This window comes from Megascapheus bottae, chromosome 29, assembly GCF_031878675.1.
Source record: "Megascapheus bottae isolate mThoBot1 chromosome 29, mThoBot2.hap1, whole genome shotgun sequence".
Classification (NCBI taxonomy): domain Eukaryota; kingdom Metazoa; phylum Chordata; class Mammalia; order Rodentia; family Geomyidae; genus Megascapheus; species Megascapheus bottae.
In genome coordinates this window covers 10,104,547-10,129,043 of record NC_143537.1, presented here as the reverse complement: position 1 = coordinate 10,129,043, position 24,497 = coordinate 10,104,547, and the positions used below count along the sequence as shown (strand labels likewise).

The 24,497-nt window shown below is 40.8% G+C and overlaps 2 protein-coding genes across 5 annotated transcripts in view; both read left to right on the top strand.

The window, feature by feature from the left end:
- Positions 1-18,952, top strand: part of LOC150044704 (ral guanine nucleotide dissociation stimulator-like) — a 66,152-nt gene extending 47,200 nt beyond the window's left edge. Inside the window, exons 1-5 of one of the 4 annotated variants that reach the window (XM_090320998.1) lie at positions 15,949-16,469; positions 16,623-16,816; positions 17,372-17,419; positions 17,859-18,085; positions 18,375-18,952. In XM_090320998.1, coding sequence (XP_090177124.1) covers positions 16,299-16,469; positions 16,623-16,816; positions 17,372-17,419; positions 17,859-18,085; positions 18,375-18,418 — 684 coding nt within the window. In that variant the 5' untranslated portion in view covers positions 15,949-16,298 and the 3' untranslated portion in view covers positions 18,419-18,952. Of the gene's footprint in view, positions 1-4,668; positions 4,802-5,287; positions 5,361-12,467; positions 13,393-15,946; positions 16,470-16,622; positions 16,817-17,371; positions 17,420-17,858; positions 18,094-18,374 lie in introns of those variants that run through there. The other 3 variants (XR_016533063.1, XM_090320999.1, XM_090321000.1) reach the window with 3 other exon arrangements.
- Positions 18,953-22,983: 4,031 nt separating this feature from the next.
- Positions 22,984-24,497, top strand: part of LOC150044701 (ral guanine nucleotide dissociation stimulator-like) — a 63,472-nt gene continuing 61,958 nt past the window's right edge. Inside the window, exon 1 of the mRNA XM_090320986.1 lies at positions 22,984-23,166. The gene's annotated coding sequence lies outside the window, so the exon portion shown is untranslated. The remainder of the gene's footprint in view (positions 23,167-24,497) is intronic.

The following is a 24,497-nucleotide window of genomic DNA, read 5'->3' as shown; positions in this document are numbered from 1 at the left end:
AAACATTTATTCCCCCAATATGGGAACACCTAAATTCGTCAAGCAAACTCTCTTAGAGTTATAGAACAAGATAGACTCAAACACAGTCATAGTAGGAGACTTCAATATGCCCATCTCACCAAATGACAGGTCTACTCAACAAAAGACAAGCAAAGACACCACCGACTTAAATGATACCATAGCCCAGCTGGGCTTAACAGATATACACAGAGCCATCCACCCAATGGCAAAACTGTATACATTTTTTCTCAGCAGCACATGGAACATACTCCGAAATAGATCATATAATACTTCATAGAGAAAACTTAAGCAAATACCAGAGGACTGATATAATCCCATGCATTCTATCTGATCACAGTGGAATCAGACTAGTTCTGAACAACATGGTAAAGGGTAAAAAACATTCAAACACTTGGAGGCTGAACAACACATTTCTAAATAACTCTTAGGTTATAGAACAAATCTAAGAAGAAATCCAAAACTTTCTTGAATGTAATGACAAGATACATTACAAAGGAACTTTTGGAACACAGCAAAGGCAGTTCTAAGGGGAAAATTTATTGCACTAGGAACCCATATTATAAAGACAGAAGAAGCTCATGTAAATTACCTAAAGAAGAAATTGAAGCACCTGGTGGAGCAAGAAAAAGTTAATTCTAAAACAACTAGAAGGATAGAAATAAGAAAAATAAAATCAGAAATATCAGAAATTGAAATAAGATCTACTATACATAAAATTAATAAAGCAAAAAGTTGGTTCTTTGAAAGAGTCAACAAAATTGACAGACCCCTTGCAAGATTAATCAAAAATAAAAAGTTTCTGTGCAGATAAAAGCATAGCCACAAAAGTAGAGTGACAGTCAACTCAACCAACTGGGAAAAGATATTTACCAATAATACATCAGACAAATATTTAATATCCAGTATCTACAGGGAACTCAAGAAACTAATCCCCCCTAAAACCAACAAACCATTCACTAAATGGGCAAGGGAACTAAAGAGAGACTTATCAAAAGAAGAGATTAAAATGGCAGAAAAGCATATGAGAAAATGCTCATCATCTATGGTCATAAAGGAAATGCAAATAAAAACAACCCTAAGGTACCACTCTACCCCAACAAGAATTGGCCAAGATTCTGAACTCAGACAATGACAGATGCTGGCAGGGTTCTGGAGAAAAAGGAACCCTACTGCACTGCTGGTGGGAATGTAAACAAGTTCAGCCACTCTGGAAAGCAGTGTGGAAGTTTCTTAAAGAACTGAAAATAGATTTTCCCTACAATCCCACCATACCACTTCTGGGCATCTATCCTGAACATCATAATCCAGGATACCTGCTCAGCTATGTTCATCTCTGCACTATTCACAATAGGCCAAGCGATGGAAACAATCCAGATGCCCTACTGCAGATGAAAGGATACAAAAAATGTGATATATATATATATATACAATAGAATTCTACATACCCAACAGACAAGATAAAATAATGGCATTCACAGGGAAGTTGAGGAATCTAGAGAGAATCATGTTAAGTGAGACAAGTCAAGACCAAGGGAACAAAAGGCGCATGGTTTCCTTAATATGTGGCTATTAGATCCAAACAGTACAAGAGCGAGGACTCAATATTTGCAAACCCAATGCTATGGATATGGTATTGGAAATATAAACACAACTACATAGACACAAAAACCTATGACTCTATAAACATACATTTTATTACATAGATTAATATGTATTTATGACATACAAACCCTCAGCCTCATTTTAATTATGTTCTAAAATCTAAGTGCCAGTGAAATACAGAGATTCCCTTCTTGAATACTTGTTAAACATGTCATTTGAAATATGATGTAAAAATCAATGTTAATAAATTCTTTAAAAACAGTAGGGAACTGTGCAACACCCGCTACCAGAGGAATATTACAGCTGCACAATGGAATAGTTTTCAGTCATAATAAGGAATGAATGTCTACACCCTGCACTGTGAATGAACCCTTAAGAGGCCCAGAACAGCCAGACACAAAGGCCACAGGCTGCAGCTGCATTCCTACAAAATGTCCAGAATTATGCACAAAGTATATCAGTGGCTGCCCAGCACTGGGATTCCAGAGAGAATGGGAGATTGGGAAGTCATGACTGAAAGATATGGGATTCTTATCTACAGGCTGAAGAACTCTCACCATAGCTGGGACTACTCTGTGCCACTATAGTTCCTCCAGAGGTGATAAAACCGTCCGAATGATGACAAGTGCAGATGGTTGTCCCCTCTGTGGATATACTAAAAACTACTGAATAGTACACTTTGTTTGTTTTGCTGTTTTCGTTTTCTTTTTAAGTGAACCAATACAATTATTTCATCTTTTGGGTCAGGAGATGGCCTAGTGGTAGAGTGCTTACCTAACATGCACGAAGACCCGAGTTCGAGTCCTCGGTACCACATACATAGAAAAAAAGCAGGAAGTGGTGCTGTGGCTCAAGTGGTAAAGCTCTAGCCTTGACAAAGTCCAAGGACAGTGCTCAGGCCCTGAGCTCAGGCCCCATGACTGGCAAAAATAATCATCATTTTATAATCTTCGAACAGTTGTATAAAAGGGTTTCAGTTGAACACTGGCCGTGTTTTCAAGACCTCCAGTACTTGAAATACACCCTCTCAATGGGTAAATTGCATGGTATGTGTGTTATATTGCAATAAAGTTGTTACAAAACAAAACAAAAAGAACTGTACTACTAGGCCATGCTCCTGGCCCTAAACATGACTCTTGAATGTATTTGCCCATCTGCTGATGTGCTAAAGAAGATATGTTTTCATCTCCAAGACTGGGTAAGATCCTACAGCAGCAGATCACCTCTGTGAAAGAAGAACAAAAGCATTCACTCTCTCTGACAAGCAATCTGGAATCAATTATGAGGATTATGAGGAGAAAAGATCTGGGTCATTACACATAATTACATTGTTCTCTTTTTTTGCGAGTCCTGAGCCTTGAACTCAAGTCCTGAGCACTGTCCTTGAGCTTTCTCAAGGCTAGAGCTCTACCACTTGAGCCACAGGACCACTTCCAGCTTTTTTCTATGTATGTGGTACTGAGGAATCGAACACAGGTCTTCATGCATGCTAGGCAAGCACTCTACCACTAGGACAAACTCCTGGCCTCCATTGTTCTTTTTTGTGTATGCTAAGGCTGGGATTTGGAATCAGGGATTTGTTTTCTCCCTTAACTTGTTCCCTTAATGATGGTATTGAGCAATTGAACCACTTGTAGACTAGAGTGGAAATACCACTGAATGCTGGAAAAAGGGAGGATTAATATCTAGTTTCTAAATTCCATGACACCAAATTCACTGGACCTCTTTGGAAATAAATATGCTCCAATATCTCACGAAATTATAATTTGGTCCTCACTTTCTGTACTAAATATTTTCTCCAGTATTTACTACAAGATTTATCTTTACCAATTCTTTGAGTGTACCTTTATCACAGTTTCATTGGAGATAAGTCTCATGGACTTTCCTACCTTAACTGGCCCGGAATCATGATCCTCACATCTCAGGCTTCTAAGCAGCTAGGATTACAGGCAACTGTAATCATCCCTTTCAGAAAAATGAAAATGGCAGCAGGATGGTTAAACTGAGAGCTTCAATTCTTTTCTGAGCCTTAAAGATTTTCAAATAGTCAAAATGACACACTGACATGTGGGAAACTGAATCTTCCGCATGACGCAATTCTTTAGAAGATTATCTAGGACAGCTGACACTTGCGTTCACTGGAAGCACTCCACTGATTGAGCCATACCACCAGCCTCTTGGCTTAATTTGAATATTGGGCACTTACAGGCAACTCCCTGCTGAATGTATACTCTATCTGTAAACAAGCAGCTCTAACTTTAGACATCTTTTCCAAGTCTGAATAAAGCTTTGATAAATTTCAATATTCTTGTCAATCATACATATCAGGCTCTCAATGCTGAAAAAGGAGGGGACGGGGTCCTTGCCTTCTCCTGGAAAGGATCAGAAACTAACACAAAATCCAGATGCCCTTGGTAATCTCATATTGTTACAGTATCTTCCTTTTTTATCTGATATATTATATATGTGTTCATTTGTTTATTTGAAATAGGAAAGGGAATGGGGGAAGGAAATGGGGACAAAACATGAGAAAGGGTAGCAATGTTTGTGAAGTAATGCACCTTCTATCTGGCGAATATAATGTAACCCTTCTATTAATTACAATAAAAATATATTTTTTAAAAAGCCCGATGCTCAGGATACAGGTCTAACCTAGGTTAAACCGTGGCAGGAACTTTCCTGACAGGCAAGTAAAGAACCAATGTTATATATTGTTGGCACAAGATATAGATTCTATCACAAATGAAAATTGGCACCATTGTGCCCTGGAGAACAACTCCAGATTTAAATGGTCTGATCTTTGTTTTCAGTGGCAAAGTAGCACTTCTTTGTATCTGGACTTTCTACCCTAATTTCCCCATTGGGAATTTTGGGTTATTTTATGGGAGAGATGCTACTTTTGTTTCTAATTTGCATTGAATCTGAACTTATAAAGGAAATGCTAGTTTGCAAGGATTCCAAAAAGTTAGCTAATCTCTATAATCTATGAAACATGAAGATTTAAATGTGATTCAGGTGACACAATCCTACACATTTTGTTTTTAGGTCTAGAGAATGATAGCCCTTCATCTCTACCTGAATATTTCTCTCACTTTATGGAGAAGCAGTCTTCACCAGTTAGGGGATACCAGGTTATAGAATGGATCTCATTACTGTGGCATTGAAGCCTGCAAGCAACGTATCCTTTCTTAGTGATATCAATCATAACCACTTGGAGCTTAAAAAAACAAACATTAGGATTATTATTGAAAAATGAAGTAAAAACTTGGCCCCAGGAATTTGCATAGGGACATCTCAAAGTAGGCAAGGTATATTTGGCGTAGGAAAGAAGAGGTTAAGAAACAGTTCTGTCTTTACCTTTTAACCATGAGAGGGGGTGGGGAAGGGAGAGGGAGAGGCCAAGAGATTAATCTTTGGTCTCACGTAGTCGGAACATTACTATTTGGCTTCTATTAGGTTAAGCATTTATAGTATCACGAGTGTTAGGCATTTATGGTACAGGTTAAAAATTTTTAAATTCAGCATTGACAAATGAAAAATAAATATAGATTTGTTTTGAAACATACAATAACATTATACTGATGTCCTTGAGTGAAGAATTTCATAGTATCTGGGAATGAAATGAAAGTGGTTTTGTTATTGGCTTAACAGAAATAAGAGCCAGCATCTCTTTAGCGAGCATAGGAGAATTTTCTGCCTACTTGTTTACCTCATCATGAAGATTTAGCAACCATTGGGTAGGTACTATGCCATCTACATTACCAATTCCTTTTTGTTTAAGAGTATTTTTCATTTGCAATTACTACTAATATTTCTCACAGATACATATAGGCATTCAAAATCTAGGTGCTTTATGATATCCAGGTCCTTTCCAAAATGCAGTACCTTCCTTGTTCACTTGTTTCTCACTTTCTGCCAGGGGTAGGAATGTCTGGCTCAGGGACATACGACACCCTCAAAATCATTTCTTTAACCCCACAAAGACAACTGGAAATTCAACAAATCCGGGAATTTTTTCAAAGCTCCCAGTTGGGAGAATGAGGTTATAACTATTCAATTGTCCTTTGGCAGAAAAAAAAATATTTTCCCCATCTCTGCTTAGATTTACAATAACATTATCGCCTGGAGTTGTCAGTTGACACACTTTTATTTCTAGTTCCATGTATTCATTCCATCTAGATTAAGAAACGGATATGGCAGTGAGGTTCGTCTCTTACCAATGTGGTTTCACATTTATGAGGGTGTGTGTGTGTCCATGTGTATGTGCTGTGTCTGCTAGAACTGGACTTGAATTCAGGGCCTGGACACTGTTCCTGAACTTCAAGGCTGGCACTCTAATATTGGAGGTACAGCTTTCCTGTCAGGTTTTTGTGGTTGTTGTTTTGATCAGTAGTGGGATTTGAACCCCTGGCCTAGGCTCTACCCTTGAGCTTTTCTGCTCAAGCCTAGTGCTCTACCACTTGAGCCACAGGGCCTCTTCCAGTTTTTTGATGGTTCACTGGAGATAAAGAGTCTCATGGACTTTCGTGCCTGGGCTGGGTTTGAGTTAGGATTCTCATATCTCAACTTCTCAGTAGCTAACATTACATGTCTGAGCCCCAAGCACCATGTTTCCACTTTCATATTTTTCATGATGATTGATTGGAGATAAGAATCTCAAGGACTTTTCTGTCCAGGATGGCTTCAAACTGCAATATTCAGATCTCATCCTTCTAAGTATCTAGAATTATAGATGTGAGCCACTCGCACCTAGTAACTCATCATCTTCAAAATTTTCTATAGAGTACTACAGCTTTGCTTAAGTTTGTAATTAGGAAAAGTAACAGCTCTTCTACTAAGGAAACTTCCATGCACTAGGACAGATTGATCTCTAATTAGAGGAATTGTTGGATGTATAAGAAACATTCTTTTTGTTTCATTTTGTTTTTAGAACAGGATGAGGAAACATTTTTTTCTGCCAAGGGTCATTTAGATAATTGCAACATCATTCATGGGCCATGGAAAATGATCCGTACAAATGGGACACAAGCAGCTGGCAATAAACCTACAGGTCTGCGTTGTATCAAATGATGTGGCGTATCTTATATGACCTATTGGTCCATAATTTCCTACTCCTGCCTTCGTCAAAATGAAAGCATGTTCCACCACTTCATAGTTGTGCCAGTATTGTATTAATGTCAGGAGTGGAGGAAAATTGTAACAAACCTAGGAACCATGAAAGCAACACTTTGGTAGCTGGGCACCAGTGCCTCAGACCTGTAATCCATGCTACTCAGAAAGGTGAAGATCACAGATCAAAGCCAGATAGAGGAAGAAAATTGGTGAGCCTTTTACTCTAACCACCTAAAAAGCCATAAATAGGACTGGGACACAAGCAACAGAATGGCCTTTGCACGTAGTGTTTGGTTAACCATGCTGATGTCCTCCAGTCATCTTAGCTATTCAGAACAAAGAGAGAGAAGGACAGGGACATCAGTCTAGCCCAGGGAAAGTGAGAGAAACTATGTGAAAAACAAAGTGAAAGCAAAGACTAGGGAATGGATCAAGCAGTAGAACACTTGTATAGTAAATCTAAGGCTCTATAGTCAATGGCTACAACTAAAAAGAGAGAAATGTCCAGTTACAACCCTTCAGTCATGAACACTATTGACAAAATAGTTTATCATAAAATGGTAAACACACATGACCAACTATAAATTTACAAATAACATTTTAATGACTTCTTTTAAAATGTTAAAGTAACACTTCCTCAGCATAGTGAAAAAACATCACCGAGTTTTTCTCATTTGTAAATATAAATTCATTATTTAGGCGAGGAAAATGAATTGTTTTGTAGCTGCCATTTACTTGAAATAATTTCTTTGCCAGTCCAGGTCTTGAACTCAGGCTTGAGCACTGTCCTTAGGCTTTCTCGAGGATAGAGCACTATCACTTGAGAGATAGCACCACTTCCAGCTTTTTCTATGTACCTGATACTGAAGAATTGAACCCAGGCTTTTGTGCATGCTAGGCAAGCACTGTACACCTAGGCCAAACTGTTGGCTCTTTAATATAATCTTCACACAGCTTCAAAAATTGTTGGAAAAATTCATGATCACAAATATCACTGATTTATGTTTTTGAAAAATATTTTTATTGTTTCAACTATGCACACACTCTGTTACAATGTGGAATACATTTCTGCTTATTTAAAATTAACATTTTATTATGTCTACAACTGATAATTCTTAATGAATGTTAATGAATAAAAATATATGCTGCTAAGCGAGAACCCTGTGTTAAGTGACCACTGGGCCCAACTCAAAAATCATCACTGGCATGCCATCACTGTGACAGACAGTGATTTAGAAGCACTACCCCCGACATAATAACTAGGAAACTTGTGATGGAATGATATTAAAACCTAAAGCTCAGAGCAGCAACAATGCATCCATGCTTGGCTTCAAGTTTGCCTTATCAATGAATAAAACGCCTAGAGAATTTTCTATTTTAACAATTTAAGATACATGCATATTTATCTAAGCTTCTGATTTAGCTGTAGTAAGCATTATAAGGAAGAATTGTGCATGGAATACATTGATAACAGATTACTTTGTAAAACTTTACACTGGTATTGCCTGTGGATATAGATTTTATAGTGAAACGGACCCTCAAAAAATGTATCCACAAGCTTTCCAAGTATACTCAATCACAGGCACCTTGACCTATTGTTTATGACCACACACCAACCACCAACAAAATGACATAGCTGCTTTGGGGGAAAAACAGATGATCAGAGGTTTTTCTTTACCACAGTTATGCTCAGCATGAACTCATTTCTTTTTTTCCACCAGGAAACTCGCATCGAGATGGATTTCTGAACAGAAGCATTTATTTATTTACTTACTTACTTACTTACTTTTGGCTGCATTTTGTAGTTTGAACTTATTGCCTGGGCGCTGTCCCTAAGCTATTTGCTCAAAACTAACACTCCATGACTTTGCAAGACAGTGCAATTCTAGGATTTGAGTGATTAATTGGAAGTAAATGTCTGGCAGGAAATTTTCTGTAGAGGCTGGCTTTGAGCCAGGACCCTCAGATTGAAGCCACTGATTAGCCAAGACTACAGGTGTGAGACCTTGGTGTCCCCTGGGTATTTTTTGTTATTTATTTATTGATTGATTGATTCTTGGCCATGGCTTGAACTCTGGGCCTAGGCAGAATCCAGAAGTTGTTGCTTTCTTTCTTTTTTTTTTAACCCCTTACAAACAAGCTGCTTGGATGTACAATTAGAGGTAAAACTCAACTTCTCGATCTTCTTTTGGGGGAGAGTTGCTTGTACTTATGTCTTGGACTCAAGTCCTGGTGGCTCTTCCAGATGATTTTCCGATTATGGTTATTTTTAATTTCAAGGTTTTCAGGTTCTACGATTGAATCCTTCTGCTTTTCTCTTTTTCTCTTCCTTTTATTTTTTTATTTAAAAAAATTTGCCAGTCCTGGTGCTTGCACTCTTGGAAAGTTACACTGTCTTTGGTTACTGCTCTGGCATTTGAGCCAGAGCACCACTTCTGCCTTTTCTGTGAAAGTGATACCGGGGAATCAAACTCGGGGCTTGTTGCATGCTAGGCAAGCGCTCTACCACTAGACGACATTCCTGGCCTCCTTTTTCTTTTCTATCCTTTCTTTCCTTTCTGTCTTTTTTTCCTTCTTTCCTTCCTTCCTTCCTTCTTTTCTTCCTTTTTCTGGTGGTTAATAGAAGAGTTCCATGGTAGCCAATGTTACTACGTAGTATCAAAAAATCTGAGGATTTGAATTTTGGGCCCAATCACTGTCCATGAGTATTTTTTTTCTGTCAAACAAAGCAAGATGTACAGTAAGAGGCAAAAATTCAACTTCTAATTATTACTATATTTTAATTTGAGTGCTTGTACTTAGGGCTTGAACTCAAGGCCTGGTAATTCTCACAGTTGATTTTTCCTAAGTTATTATTTATAATTATTTTCTATTATTATTATTTTAATTCAAGGCTAGCATGCTCAACTACTTGAGCCACAACTCAATTTCTATCTTTTATGGTTGTTACTAGAAGAGTCCCATGACAAACCAAGAGCACTACATAGTATCCTCAAATCTGAAAACTGCACTTCAAAGCTAGCCTAGGCAGGAAAGTGCATGACATTCTTATCTCCAGTTACCACTAAGAGGCCACTAACTACGATTACAGGCATGAGCCACTGGTGTCCAAAAAGGCTCTTTTTCTTTTTCGTTCCTGTGCTAGGGCTAGATTTCAGAGCCTGATCACTGTCCAAGACTTTTTTTTTTCTTCAAAGCAGCAGGTACTATAATCAAAGCCTAATCTGGATTCACTATTATTTTTTTAAATTTAGGGATCCCTGGCTCTACTACTTAAGCCACAGCTCAGCTTCTGCTTTTTTATTATTTTCATGGAGCACAGGAAATAACAGTTCCTTGGGAACAGAAAGGCACTACTACACAAAGGCTTGACATCTGAGGATCACAGTTGGAAGACAACCTGGGCAGGAAAGTCCATGAGAATCTTTTCTTCAATTAACCACCAAGACACAGGAAGAAGTAGAGTTCTAGTCATGAACAAAACACAGCAAGTTCAAGCCCGCAGGTACCACTCACTAAAACAGGTCTCATGGACTTTTCTTCCCAGGCTGTCTTACAACTGTGATCCTCAAACCTTAGATTTCAGCAATTTTAGCAGGTAGGATTATAGGTGTGAGCCATGAATTAAATTTCGTTAATTAACTCCTCTCTTCTGCTTTCTTTAAAAAGAAAAAAAATTCTTAACATTTGGAAGCTCTATCACACAGGCCACGGGTCATCCACTGGCTTTGAGTCTGGTTCTTGTGCAAGGTTTTGAACTCTGGGCTTGGTCACGGTTCATGAGTTGCTTACTTTAATTTTTTTTTTCTTAAAGCTAGCATGGAGTAGAATTAAGCGCAAAACTTGAATTTTCACATTTTTTTCTTTTAAATTCAAGGGAGATAAGAGTGCCATGGGAACACAAGAGCCCTACCCAGAGCCTTAAAAATCTGAAGATCAAGGTTCTAAGCCACCCTGGCCAGGAGAGTCATGAGAATTATCTCCAGTCAACCACCAAGAGGTCGAAAATACTAGGGCCCTGCTCCTGAACAAACACCCAACTTTTAAGCCCATCGCTGGCAGGCACACACTAAAACAACTTTCAGGGGCTTTCCATCCTAGGCTAACTTCAAACCACGATCCTCTGATACCAGTGCCTGCTCAAGTAGGACACAGGCATAAACCATATTTTCCAAAGTTTGTGTTCTCTCTTTGATATCTTCCTATCTTCTCATTCCTTTTTATTTGTTTTGTGTTTCATTTTTTTAGGTCCTCTAGTTTGTTGTTATAGATAGACACTCTTCCTGAGGTCTTTTGCTTTGCATTGCTTTTTTTTCTATCAACGTTAGCATTCTTCACACTTGGGACCACAGCTCAACTCAGGCTTTCTGGCCTCTTTCCTCCCTCCCTTCCTCCCTCCCTCCTTCCCTGCATTTTCCAAGTTATGAAAGACTCACCTTCCAAATTCAGGCCCAAACTCCAGGAGGAAGAAGCTCAAGTATCCCTCTTGATATCAGGAGGAAACCATGCTTCTTCCTCAGAAGTAGCTGCCAAATGGTCAGTTTTCTCTTCCATTCCAGCTTCTTTTAGCTCAGCCTCTCCTGCCTCACCTTCTACTTAGAATTGGATTATGCCTCCAGTCCTAAGATCCACACACCTCCGACTAGTTGAGTTGAAATGGGATTATGGAGCACTGTCTTTCAATGACCAAGAATGCCCAAGCTAAACCTGTTTCCATTCTCTAGTGATTGAGTATATGTTCTGCATTGCGTATTGGAAATTTTAACCAAAGGGACAAGTTGTAACTGGACCCCAGTAATGACATTCTTGATCTCAGAAAAGAAGGAACTTGAAGACGGGGGATCTTTCAGATCCCTGAAAGATTTCTTCCTCTTCTTCTTCTTCCTCTTCTTCTTCTTCTCCTTCTCCTTCTCCTTCTCCTTCTCCTTCTCCTTCTCCTTCTCCTTCTCCTTCTCCTTCTCCTTCTCCTTCTCCTTCTTCTTCTTCTTCTTCTTCTTCTTCTTCTTCTTCTTCTCCTTCTCCTTCTCCTTCTCCTTCTCCTTCTCCTTCTCCTTCTCTTCCTCCTCCTCCTCCTCCTCCTCCTCCTCCTCCTTCTTCTTCTTCTTTTTCAACGAGTCATGGGGCTTGGACTCTGCCTGGGCCAAGTGTATCACCAACTTTCCTGACTGGAAAGACTTTAACCTTAATCCTCTGATCTCCCCTTCCTAAGTAGTTAGAATTTCCAGGCATGAAACACCGCCCCCTAGAAGAATGGTTGGCAAACTGGGAAGCCTTGCAAATTGACATGTTTACAAATTAAGTTTTATTGAAACACGGACAAAGCCATGTTATTACATCCTATCTACTGTTGCTTTGCCACCAAATAGTTGTGACCACGCTGTGCGGTCACTCTACGACATTTAGTGTCTAGCTTTGTAAGGGAAGCTCAATGGTCCCTATTCCAGAACACATGGGCTCATTTCCAACAGAGTCCAAATTCCAGCAAGTTCAAGGTTTTGTATTCTAATTGAAATCAAACTTAAAATTTTCCCAGCTGAGACTCAGATCTTGAGCCTCCGCTCTTGCTTGTGAGAAGGTGACAAAGGATGTTGGTATTGGATCACCCAATATATACGGCATATCATGGGTCTGGACCAGGCCTTCAGTAACTATGTGTGTGTTTATCCATCCATCCATCCATCCATCCATCATCCAACGGATCCATCCTTGTTGCCGACTGGCCTGGTCTACAGTTTGGATATACTATCATTTGGAGCTGGTCTCTGCCCTTCCAGCTGGAGCTAAGCTGAATGTGAAATTCGATCTGACCACTGTGGTCTGTTCCAACCACAAGATGCATCCTTACCTTGAGATAAGTAGCTGAGAATCCCCAGAAGTACAACCTCTAAACTTACAGCTACTAGTTCCGGTTGCATGCTAGAATAAGCTGGAAAGTTTGAGAAATTATAGGATCCTATTTTGAATCTACTGAATTAATTCATTGGCTATTGTATGCTTACATGTATGTTTTAAGAAGCTAAACTTGTGGTTCCCCTTTTTCCCCCCCACCATCCTTATACTGGGACTCTAACTAGGTTATCTGATGGCTGTTGCTTTATTATCTGTGCAGTGCTTCCAACCCCATGCTTCTGATGTGTGAACTAGGAAGTACATTTCTATCAAAACATGTAGATTGCCATACACTTTGGTAGATTTATGGCCAAATGGGAATAGGAATCTTACCCTTTGCATTTCCAATTTAGGAATAGCATAATTGTGTTGCCACCTTAGCTCTCAATGCTTCAATGAGAAAATGATGTAGACATTCTAATTAAACAAACTTAATAACTCCTAGTTCTCAAATGGTGTATTATGAACCATTAGTAACTTCAAGTACCAAGTGTCACTTGCTAGGGACTTCATGTATTAGCTGACAGTGTCTCAAGTGCTCACTAAATTTCTTTTAAATTCTAGGAGTGATGATTTTGAAATCTCCCTTTCTGAAAAGAAGAGGAAGGGCAGACACCCAGCTATTAAAGAGCAGCTTTTGGTGATATTCTATTGGCCCAGCAATCAACAAACACAGCTGGTATCCAGTTGTTTGGTTACGTTTTGTTGGGCCTGCTGTTTGTCCATGGAGAGTCCCAGGCTTCTCTTTGTAGACACAGAAGTTGGAAAGTAAGTGCCAAGTGTGATATTGTCAGGAGCTGTTTACCTTTCTGGTATTCTGAGATGGTATTTTACTTAATAACCAGTATGTGCTTGAACTTACCCTGCTTTGCCTTCAGCTTCCTAAGTGATGAAATTACAGGCTTGCCTAGCTATCTACCATGGGCCATTTGAAATAGAAAACTTGTGCCAGTTCTACTAATACAAATGTGAAAAGACCAAATGACTTAGAGCCTGGTTGCTCTAAGTCACAGTGCCATTATCAGTTTACTGGTGGTTTATTAGAGATAATAGTCTCATGGAATGTCTTGCCCAGACTATCTTTGAACCTTGATCATGAGACCTCAGATTCCTGAGTTGCTAGGATTACAGCACCAATAGCTGAAGAGTCCTTTTCAGTATCTTTTGTTCATTTGTGGAATTTCAGACAGGTGTAAGTTTTATTTCTGGGTCTTCTAATCTGTCCCATTGACCTTGGGGTCTGTTTTTGTTCCAATACCAACCTGTTTGTGTTACTATGGCTCTGCAGCACAATGCATTATTTCCATGTGTACTCTGAAAGAGGGATCACTTGACAGTGATGCCTGTCAAGTGTATGGCAGCATGTCCAGTTGCATACACACCACTCAGAAACAGCGACTAGCCATTATCTGAGATTGTACTATTTCCCGTTTATTTTATTATCCTAAAATTAAATGCTTAAAGACTCATAAGGTCCTTCAGAGAGTACTTCAGAAGAAGTATCATTATGAGAGGTGACAGTTCCACCTCTCACGAATGTAACTTCTCCAGATTTTTCAAGGGCAAAGATGTCAAGTAGAAGAGAGATAATTCACAGTCATTAGTGTAGGTTAATGTGTGTGCCTATGTCTGAGACTTTAATAGAAAAAACAAGTATAAAAATGTATAAGGATAAAAAAAGTTTTTCAGTACATATATAAAGGAAATGCATTTACTGAGTTACAGGATAGCTGTGTATCTTTCTTTTTTTTTTTTTTTTTTTTGCCAGTCCTGGGCTTGAGCTCAGGGCATGAACCCTGCCCTTGGACTTTCTCAAGGCCAGAGCTCTACCACTTGAGCTTCAGCACCACTTCCAGCTTTTTTCTATGTATGTGGTACCGAGGAATTGAACCCGGGTCTTCGTGAGTGCTAGACAAGCACTCTACCACTAGGCCAAACTCCCGGCCAATAGCTGTGTATCTTAACCTAAGTGCCAGCAGAAAAGAGCTCAAAACATAAATGGAAAGTGGAAATCACAGAAAATGAAAATGAATTTTATTATCATAATTATAGTTACTAGATTTTTTAAGAATGTTCCGGTATATAATATTGCCTCCCCAGACCCAATAGTCTACACTGCCTCTAATTACTAGAATTAAAGACTATACCTAAAAAATATTTCTGATAGCTTGAGCATCCTAAGTAAACACTGTTTATAAAGTCCATAGTGACATAGTAGTGGACAGTGTAGAACAAATCCAGTATTTTATTTACTAAACACTAGCTTGCCTAGAGCAACTTACAGACCTATGATGTGAACTTTCCATGCCTTTGGCAGATAATATTTTACTTTTGTGTGTGTGTATCATGAAACTTGTCTCTGAGCTCTTCAGTGCAAGGCTACCTACCTACCCTTTGAGCCATAGTTCACCTTCTGTTTTCTAGTAGTTAATTGGAGATAAGGGTCTCACGGATTTTAGTACCAGGGCTAGCTTTGAACCATGATCCTCAGACTTTAGCCACTTCTGTAGGTAGGATTGTAGACATGAGCCTCTGCTCCTGGGCCTAGTTTAATTTTATAACCATGTTTTCATATATATATATATTATATATATATGTGTATATATGTGTGTATATATATATGTATATGTGTGTGTGTGTGTATATATATATGTATATATATATATATGGCACATATTCTCTAAATGTTTTTCCTGAAGGTGATTTCTCTACAACTTTCATCAAAGATCTAATTTTTACTTTGTGTAAATAATTGGAGTAAAGAGTCTCATGAACTTTTCTACTTCGTCTGGCTCAAAACTCTGACCCCAAAATCTTAGCCTACTGAGTAACTTGGATCAGAGGGATGAGGCTCCAGTACCCAGTGTGTATATGTAGCCGGGTGTTCAATCCATCTTGGGGTATAAATTCAAGGTTTCCCATTTGCAAAGCAAATGCTCAACCACTGGATCTATTCCTGGCTTTGAGATAGGGTCTCCCTTCTTACCCAGAAAAGCCTTTACTGTTCTCCTGCCAGTTTTATTTCTGGTGTAGCCAACAGACCACCCCACCATGCCCAGCATTTTCTCCAGAAAATGGGATCTCACAAGCTATATTTTCCTACACAGGGCCAGAGGCATGATATTTCTAGTATCATATGGTCCTGTGTACATAGGAGAACACATAACACAGTATCAAATACTTTATTTTCCATTATCTAGATGATACCACAAAGGGGCATCAAGGGAAACCTAAGAAGTAGGTTATAAAAACTTAACAGTCTCTTCCGTTCTAATGTCAGCAAAGAGTACAGAAAGTCCATGACAATGTAAGACAGACAAAATGATTTGTGCAGCATGAGAGGAATGATAAGGAAGGTATTGATCTGACCTAGGAATGGCTCCTAGAAACAGAGTCCTTGACAGTACCTAGGCCCAGGGCAGGAATTCAGGATTCAAAAGATAAGGTGTGATTTTTACTTTGTCTACTTTGTCTATGTGTACACATTGTGCAGTGGGAAGGGGGATTTATCTTCAGGTAGGTCTTATGTGAGAAGCAGTTTAGGTCATTGGGCCCTGAGCAGTGACCCTACCTCCTTCACAATGGAATGGAACACGGAACCCTGGTAGCCAGGAAGTATAACTGACAGTCTGGTCAAGCCTGCTCACTTGGCCTGTGACTCTGGAAGGAGAAGGATGTTCTCGTGCTGTGGGAGAATGTCGGGAGACGACTCGGGTCTCAGGAAATCAGGGTATGGGTGTCTCTTTCAAGCCTGGAGAGGTTGGAGCCGTGCCTGGCCACCAGTTCAACACCTCAGTATATTTTCCACCAAGAAATCAATGGAAACACAAGGCAACTCAGGCGAGGTATAGTCAAGAAACCTTCTTCTGGTGTGATTTTCAGTGCCAATAATGATAGAATATTTTCTGTGTGGTTTTCAATCTACTCTGTCACAGTTACTCAGTTTGAAATATGCTCCCATTTCCACTTTTAAAAGATAATTGTCATTACACCCTTAGAGAGACAGTGACTCAGGTGGGACTGTGAACGTGCCCTGTAACGTGTGGAGCCCGGAGGCAGGCCTGCTGGAGATGCTGGTGATGAACCTGGTCCCTGCACACCAGAAAGGCGATCTTTTCTTTCTTCGAAACTTTCTACACAATTATAGACTCTGTGGGACAATGGAGCAAGTGCTGGCTATTTTGTTTAGAAAGTGAGTGTTCCTTCTTCAAGCTCAGGGGTACTCAGTCTATCCTGGCTGAGATTTGGAAATTAAATTAAATATCAGGAATATATTTGGCTTACTCATTTACAGGTAGAGGAAGCATTTTCTAAAGTTTTACATTTTTTGATTTATTGTGGGGGGATGCTGATCCAGTGCCTTGAATTGAGAACCTGAATTTTTTCCCTGAGTTTGGTGGTCAAAGTCAGCACTCCATTACGTGAGCTACACCTCCATTTTTGGCAGCTTGCTGGTTACTAAAGATAACAGTCGCTTGGAAATTTCCTTCAACGCTAGTGTTGAACTCTGTTCCTCAGAGCTCAACCTCCCAAATAGCTAGGATTACAGGCATGAGCCACTGTCACCAGGCAGAGCATTTATATTGGACACATTATTGCAACCTCTTCAGTTTTTCAGAGAAGGCATAGATATATCTCATATGCCTTCTTGTTTTGTATTCTCAGCTGTGACTTAGCCAACCCCATAGGTGTCCTCTTAGTTCTGAAAAAAAGAAGCATAGAGTGACTTCCTCCTTTCCCTCATCAGGTACAAATCACTCCGGCCGAACTGTGAGGAAGATGAGAAAGTGAAGGAGTAAGTGAGCTTTGGGGCCAAGGGAATGGCTGTCTTTGAAACTGGGCATCTTGGGGCTTCTGATTCCAAGTGGAAATTCCTCATTTGCGCACCACTTGTGATTTCCAGCGCGGGGGGTGAGGCCTGGGACTTGAGTGGATGGCAGAGTACAACGTTGTGGGTGTGCTTCTGGTCTCAGGGTTCTGTGTAGAAAGTCTAGAATTAATGATAAAATAGCCTATCTCAATGAGAATTTTGAAGACTTGGACTCCAGCGCTTCTAGAAGTGTGGGGTGAAGATCACCCTGCTTGTTGCAGGAGTGTCTATTTCTTTCACAAGTTACATGTCTGCAACTAGATGAACAGCTTCTGCATAGGAGTCCTGCCAGAAAGAGGCTATGGGGGGAGGTTCACGATAGAGAGGGTGGCTGCTCACTGTCCTGTCACCAATCTGCCCACAGCACCCTATGTTCCATCTTCACGATATGGATGGACTTTTCTCCTGATGATTTCTATGATCGCAAGAACCGAGACGTCCTAAACGAACTCATGTTCTACGTGATGCTCAACATGCCCTCCTCGGACCTGCTCCTGCGTTTACACATTCTCCTTGACCAGCTGGAAGAACCTGTGACCTGTCAGACCAAGAGCAAGGCGGGGGAGTCCTTGTGTAGGCGCCTGAGAGCTTGTGAGTGAGGATGGAACCTGGGTCCCTCCTAGGACTGGTCCTCCCAGGGTGACTGGCCATGGGTCCTTGTTACTACCAGTTTGGCACAATGACCTTTTACGGATATTTTCTTCCAGGTAATGTCTGTTCTTGTGTAGAGGGTAACCGGGCAGAGCCACTCATTAAATACACCCTACTTTCTATCAATGTTCAGTCCAAATTCACATTCTACAGCTTAGTGCATTAGATCCTCATGGCATTGTGTCACCCTGAACTTCTCTAAAAATCATGTATTTATTTCCATTTTCAGATTTGGGGCTTCAGAATGCAGTCACCCCAGAACTCATGACATAGAAGCCACCAGTGGTGTCCATGATAGTGACAGATGGAGATCTGGAGCCATCATTATTGTATGAAATCGTGGATGGTGTGTGGTTTTCTCATTTGTAGAAAGACCAAGTTCAGTTTTGAACTGTATGAACATCTAGCTCGCTCTTAACCCCAAATGCGGCAGATCTACCTAGAGATACTTCTGAAGAAGAACAAGCAGACATTCTTTTATTGACTTCAACACCACGTAGAGCTGCTCAAAGTAGTCCAAATTAGCAAAGCTCTCAGCAGGATAAAGCAATGCCTATGGGGTTAATGAAAAATTTCTCCATGCTTAAGTTTAGTAAACTCAATAGGTGAGAGTCAGGAAGAACACCTTGTCTTTCATAAGGTGGTAGATACCCCTGTGGACCCCGATATAGGCTTTCTGTCTGCAGGCAACTTTGAGCAAAATCCAGTGTTAGAGTCTGCCCCCTCCTTCCACTCCTCCCCCGCAAACCCCCCACCCCCCAGCAAATATTTATTTTTGGTAATGATTGTCTGCTGTCTAATGTTTATACCAAGAATTGTTTTAATTTTATTAAAGTTTTATTTAAATTATGTTGTGCAATTCTATTTTTTGTTGGGGGGGCAGTCATGGAGCACAAACTCGGGGCCTGAGCACTGTTTGGGGGCTTTCCTCAAGGCTAGAGACTACTCTACCACTTGAGCCATAGCACCACTTCGGGCTTTTTCTGTGTATGTGGTACTGAGGAATCAAAGTCTGTCTTTGCACATGAGAGGCAAGCACTCTACCACTAGGCCAAACTCCCCACCCGGCACAGTTCTTGAATACAAAACACTGTTCTTTTCCTTGTAGAATCTGATGTCCCAGCACATGGATCATGGGTGGGTGGAAACAGTGAGCTGCATTTGGGGAAATGAATCTGCTGGATTTACTGGTGAATACAGGGAGCCACAAGAATCCAGGCAATGGAGGATGCAGACTCTGATAAAATAGGATCCTTGATGTTGAAAGACAAAAGCTGTATTTTATTTGTGTGTGTGTGTGTGCACTATGACTTACCTCTTGGCCTCAGTGTTCTCCTACAGCCTTTTTGTACAAGGTTGGTGCTCTACCATTTGAGCCACAGAGAAACTTTTGGAAGTTTATTGGAGATAAGAGACTCTCCTGATTGGGTTGGTTTGGAACTGGTAACCCCAGATCTCAGTCTAATGAGCAGTTAGGAGTACAGATGTGAGGCACTGGTGCCTGGCTCCCTTCTTTTATCATTTCCTTCCTGTATAAAAACGATATTTTGCTACTACATGTCTTCAGTGGTGTACCAACTTACCATCAGATACTTCAGAACTTTTCATCAGGAACCAGGGCCAAAATTCAGTCCCCATACAATGGAAAACCTTGTATAATCCATAATCCTATCTACAGAGGCTTCAGAGGTACAACAATTTCAGTTCAAAGCTAGTCTGGGCAGGAAAGTCTGAGAGGCTCTAATCTCCAATGAATCACCAAGGGAAAAAAAAGGAAAAACCAGAGGTGGAGCTATGGCTCAAGTGGGAGAGCACCAGCCAAGAGGAAAAAAAAAAAAACAACACAAAAAATCCAGAAAGATCTTCCTGAGATTACTTTTTTTCCACTTTTTGGTAGGGGAACTGGGCATTGCTAATCTCAGGGCTGACTTTCAAAGGCGCTGGACCACTGCAAGACTAGAACAGTGAGCACGCGCTTGCGCGGCCGAGCACTGCTGCCTGGCCCTGGAGCAGAACTGGCACGCATGCGCACGGGCACCCGGTGACCCTGGCTGCTGAGGGACAACAGGCACCAGAGAGGGAAGGCGGCGCTCAGAGGCCACCGCGGCCTCTTCTGTCCTTGGCGCCAGGTTTCTCCGTTCCCCGTCTTCACGTGGCCCTGGGGACTCCAGAGCTTTGCCCTCGCTGGCTCTGCACCTGGGGCGGCGACCTGGTGCAGGTGGGGCCTCTTCCGCCCGGGCCTGGTGTGTGGGGCGGCGTGGGGCCGCGTGGGCGCCGCCCGAGGCCGCCCGGGAGCCGTCCCCGTCCCCGTCCCCGCTCTGAGGTGAGTGCACACGTCTTCTCCTCAAGAAAACCCTTCAGCCTTGACATTTCCTGCCTCAAAGAATTAGTTGTGGCTTACACTTGTAATCCTACCTGCTCAGGAGGCTGAGATCTGAGGATCGTGGTTCAAAGCCAGCCTGGGCACTAAAGTCTGTGAGACTCTTATCTCCAATTGACCACTAGAAAACCAAAAGTGGCGCTGTGGCTCCTGGGGTAGGACTGTAGCCTTGTGCTGAAGGGCTCAGGGACAATTCCTAGGCCCAGAGTTCAAGTCCCATGGCAGAAAGAAAGGAGAGGCTGGGAGTTTGTCCTAGTGGTAGAGTGTTTGCCTAGCATGCACAAAGACCCGGGTTCGATTCTTCATTACCACATATATAGAAAAAGCCAGAAGTGGTGCTGTGGCTCAAGTGGTAGAGTACTAGCCTTGAGCAAGCCCAAGCACGGTGCTCAGGCCCTGAGTTCAAGCCCCAGGACTGACAAAAAAAAAAGTTGTGGGAATTAAGAATTCTTTTTAGCTATATGGTTTTCTCTTCTCTTTTTTGGCAATGGGGATTGAACCCAGGAAGTCTCACCTGCTAGGCAAGTACTTTGTCATTAAGCTATATCCCCAGCCCCAAAACACCCTTTTGAGTTCTCCCTATATCTGTGTGTAGGATGAAAAGAGTTATTGTTATTGTATTGTATTAGAATATTCTGTGATTTTTGGTCTTTTTTAATCTAGTCTGATACAGTCATATCCTGGAAACAAATATGATGGTAGGAACTGATGAGCTTTCTTTACGTTCAAAGGAGGAGAAGGAGATGGGCCTTCCGTTACTCATTACTCTATGGGTGTGGAGGGGAAGGGATTGTCCTACCACATAACCCTGGAAGCTTAGTGATGAGGCCTTCAACATCCACAAAACCAGGGATATCAGTTCAGCCAGAGTGATTTGCTGTGGCCTGAAGTCTCCCCTCAGATTCCTCTGTTCCCATCTTGCATGCTACATTCCACACTAGCAATATTCACCATGTTAGGTCAGACTTCTTGTTGAAAGGCTATGGGTGAATGTATGTGTTATCTTAGGTGACTTCATCATTGAGAGACACAAAGAACTTAAAGGCACAAATAAGTCCTCAGTCGCAGTAATGATTCACAATAAACTTTCCTATCTTAACCTTCAAGCACTTTAAATGAAGCTGTGGCAAAAGTGATTTTATAGGGCAGGAAGTATGACCTAGTGGTAGAGCTCCAGCCTTGAGAAAGCCCAAGGACAGTGCTCAGGCCCTGAGCTCAAGCCCAGGACTGGTAAAAACAACAACAACAAAATAAGGTAAAAGTTGTAATTCTCTATACCAAAAAGACACATAATGAACTTAAGTGCCTAGGGTAACATTTTCAAGCTATTGAAAGATTGTTTCTTTTTTTTTAGTAGTATTTTGGAAAAAGTAAATAAAGTATTTATAGCATCCTAGAAGAAAAGCCTGAAATAATACCTGCTTTCCTATGAACAGTACGAGAGGAGAATAGTAGGAGGGTTTTTTTTGTTTTTTTTTTATATTTTTTTTATTTTTTGTGCCTGTCCTGAGACTTGAGCTGAGGGCCTGAACACTGTCCTTGGACTTTCTCAAGGCTAGAGCTCTACCACTTGAACCACAGCACCACTTCAGGTTTTTTTCTATGTGTGTAGTACCGAAGAATTCAACCCGGGTCTTTGTGCATGTTAGGCAATCATTCTGTCAGTAGGCCAAACTCCTGACCTGATGTCAGTTTACTTTTAAGGGAAGTAAATTTAAGTTTTCATAATCAAGAAATGGGCCGGGAGTTTGGGCTAGTGGTAGAATGCTCACCTAAGCATGCAAGAAGACCCAGGTTCAGTTCCTTGGTACCACATACATAGAAAAAAAAAAAAAGGCTGAAGTGGTGTTGTGGCTCAAGTGGCAGAGCTCTAGCCTTGAGAAAGCCCAAGGACAGTGCTCAGGCATTGAGTTGAAGTCCTAGGACTGGCAGAAAACAAACAAACAAAAATCCAAGAGAAGATATTAGTGATAATTTTCTGATGTCTTTCCTCCAGATCCCATTTAATTATATTGGTTTAATATTATCTCTATATTTTTATTTTTGTTTTTGTGCTGGCATGGGAGCTCAAATTCAGTACTTTGCCACACTCACTGAATCCAGGCATTGATGGCTCGTGCCTGTAATTCTAACTACTCAGACTGAAATTTGAGAATCAAAATAAAATCAACCTGGACAGGAAAGATCATGAGACACTTTCCTTCGATTCAGGACCAAAACACCAAAAGTGAAGCATGGCTTGACCAGTAGAGCACTGGGCTTGAGCCAAAAAAGCTAAAGGTTAGGTCCCAAAGGACAGTTCCCAAGCCCAGAGTTTAAGCGTAAGAACCATCACGCACGCACACACATACACACACACATTGTCAGTATTCCCAAAAGCATTGTGGTTCTTTTTAATGTCCCCTTGAAATGCACTTTCTCTTTTTCATTCATTGGTGATGTTTCCACAGAGAGAGCAGAGCATTGGCAATTACCTGAGTCCTGGCTGCTGGTGATTCCCCTGGGATGACTGAGGTTTACCTTGGTGAGCAGTGAGAACCTGGGAAAGCCCCACATAGTGCATGGAAGGAGACACAAGAAGACGTGCATTCAGCTGCTTCTTCAGTACAACCACCTCCTTCCAAGGGTCTTTCTCTGTGGGGTGAGTTCCTTTTCTTCCCAAGTAAAGCTAATGCATTTTGTGGCTTTTGTGGGTGTCTTCACATGCTAATAAGTCATTTGTAAAATGTCAGCCATTACAAACCTGCTATTTTCTCTCTTCTCACCACCAGTCAGTTTCCTGGCAGCCTTCATTGCTCTGAGATAAATGAAATGTTCTAGATTTTATCAAGGGATATTTATAGCTGTAGGGCAGGACTTATAGTTCTTTTGCTTTAGTGAATTAAAAAGCTTCTTTTTTTGTTCATCTTCTTTTTTTATTTTGCCAGTCATGGGACTTGATCTCTGGGCCTGGGTGCTGTTCCTGAGCTCTTCAGCTCAAGGCTTCCACCCTACCCCTTGAGCCACAGGGCCTCTTCTGGTTTTCTAATGGTTAATTGGATATAAGAGTCTATCGGGGGCCGGGAGTTTGGCCTAGTGGTAGAGTGCTTGCCTAACATGCACGAAGACCCGGGTTCGATTCCTTGGTACCACATACATAGAAAAAAGCCAGACGTGGTTCTGAGGCTCAAGCGGTAGAGCTCTAGCCTTGAGAAAGTCCAAGGACAGGGCTCAGGCCCTGAGCTCAAGCCCAGGACTGGCAAAAAAAAAAAAAAAAAGAGTCTATCGGTCTTTAATGCCTGGGCAGATTTTGAACCGAGATCCTCATATCTCAGCCTCCTGAGTAGTTAGGATTTCAGGCTATGCCACCTCGCCCAGCTTTGAATTAAGAAACTTCTAAGTGAATATATTGATAGCCTTTAGTGAATTTACTCATATGGTATAAGTGATTTATTTATTATAATATTTTTATGGAAAACCAAAGTATTAGGGACAGTGCCCAGGCCCAGAGTTCAAGTAACATGACAAACAAAAATAAATAAATAGACAGATAGATAGATAGATAAAGGAAAACCACAGTACTTTGTCCAAATGAACGGAAATTGAAAGCATTTTGAATTCTTTAGTTTTACTTGGCATCTTCTTGTATTAATTTGGCAAGCAAAGTTTTTTAAATGCCATGGTTTATTAATTTCATTTTTAGGAAAAACAATGAAGGAAGGCATGTACCTGAATTTGTACAGTAAATTTCTCCTCTGATAGTTAATAAATTTAGAGTTAACTACAACTATGGCATGGTGACAAGTATGAAGATAATAAATTGATTTCCTGCCATTAATAGATTAAATTAGTAGGAAAAATACAGTAATTATGATGTATAGAAAAATATGTGGCCTACACACTTGTGTAGCTGTGTAGTGTGATACCTTTAAGGTAATGTTGTATAAATTTAATAAATTTCTTCAAGCTCAAAGGTTTGAGACATGATAGTTT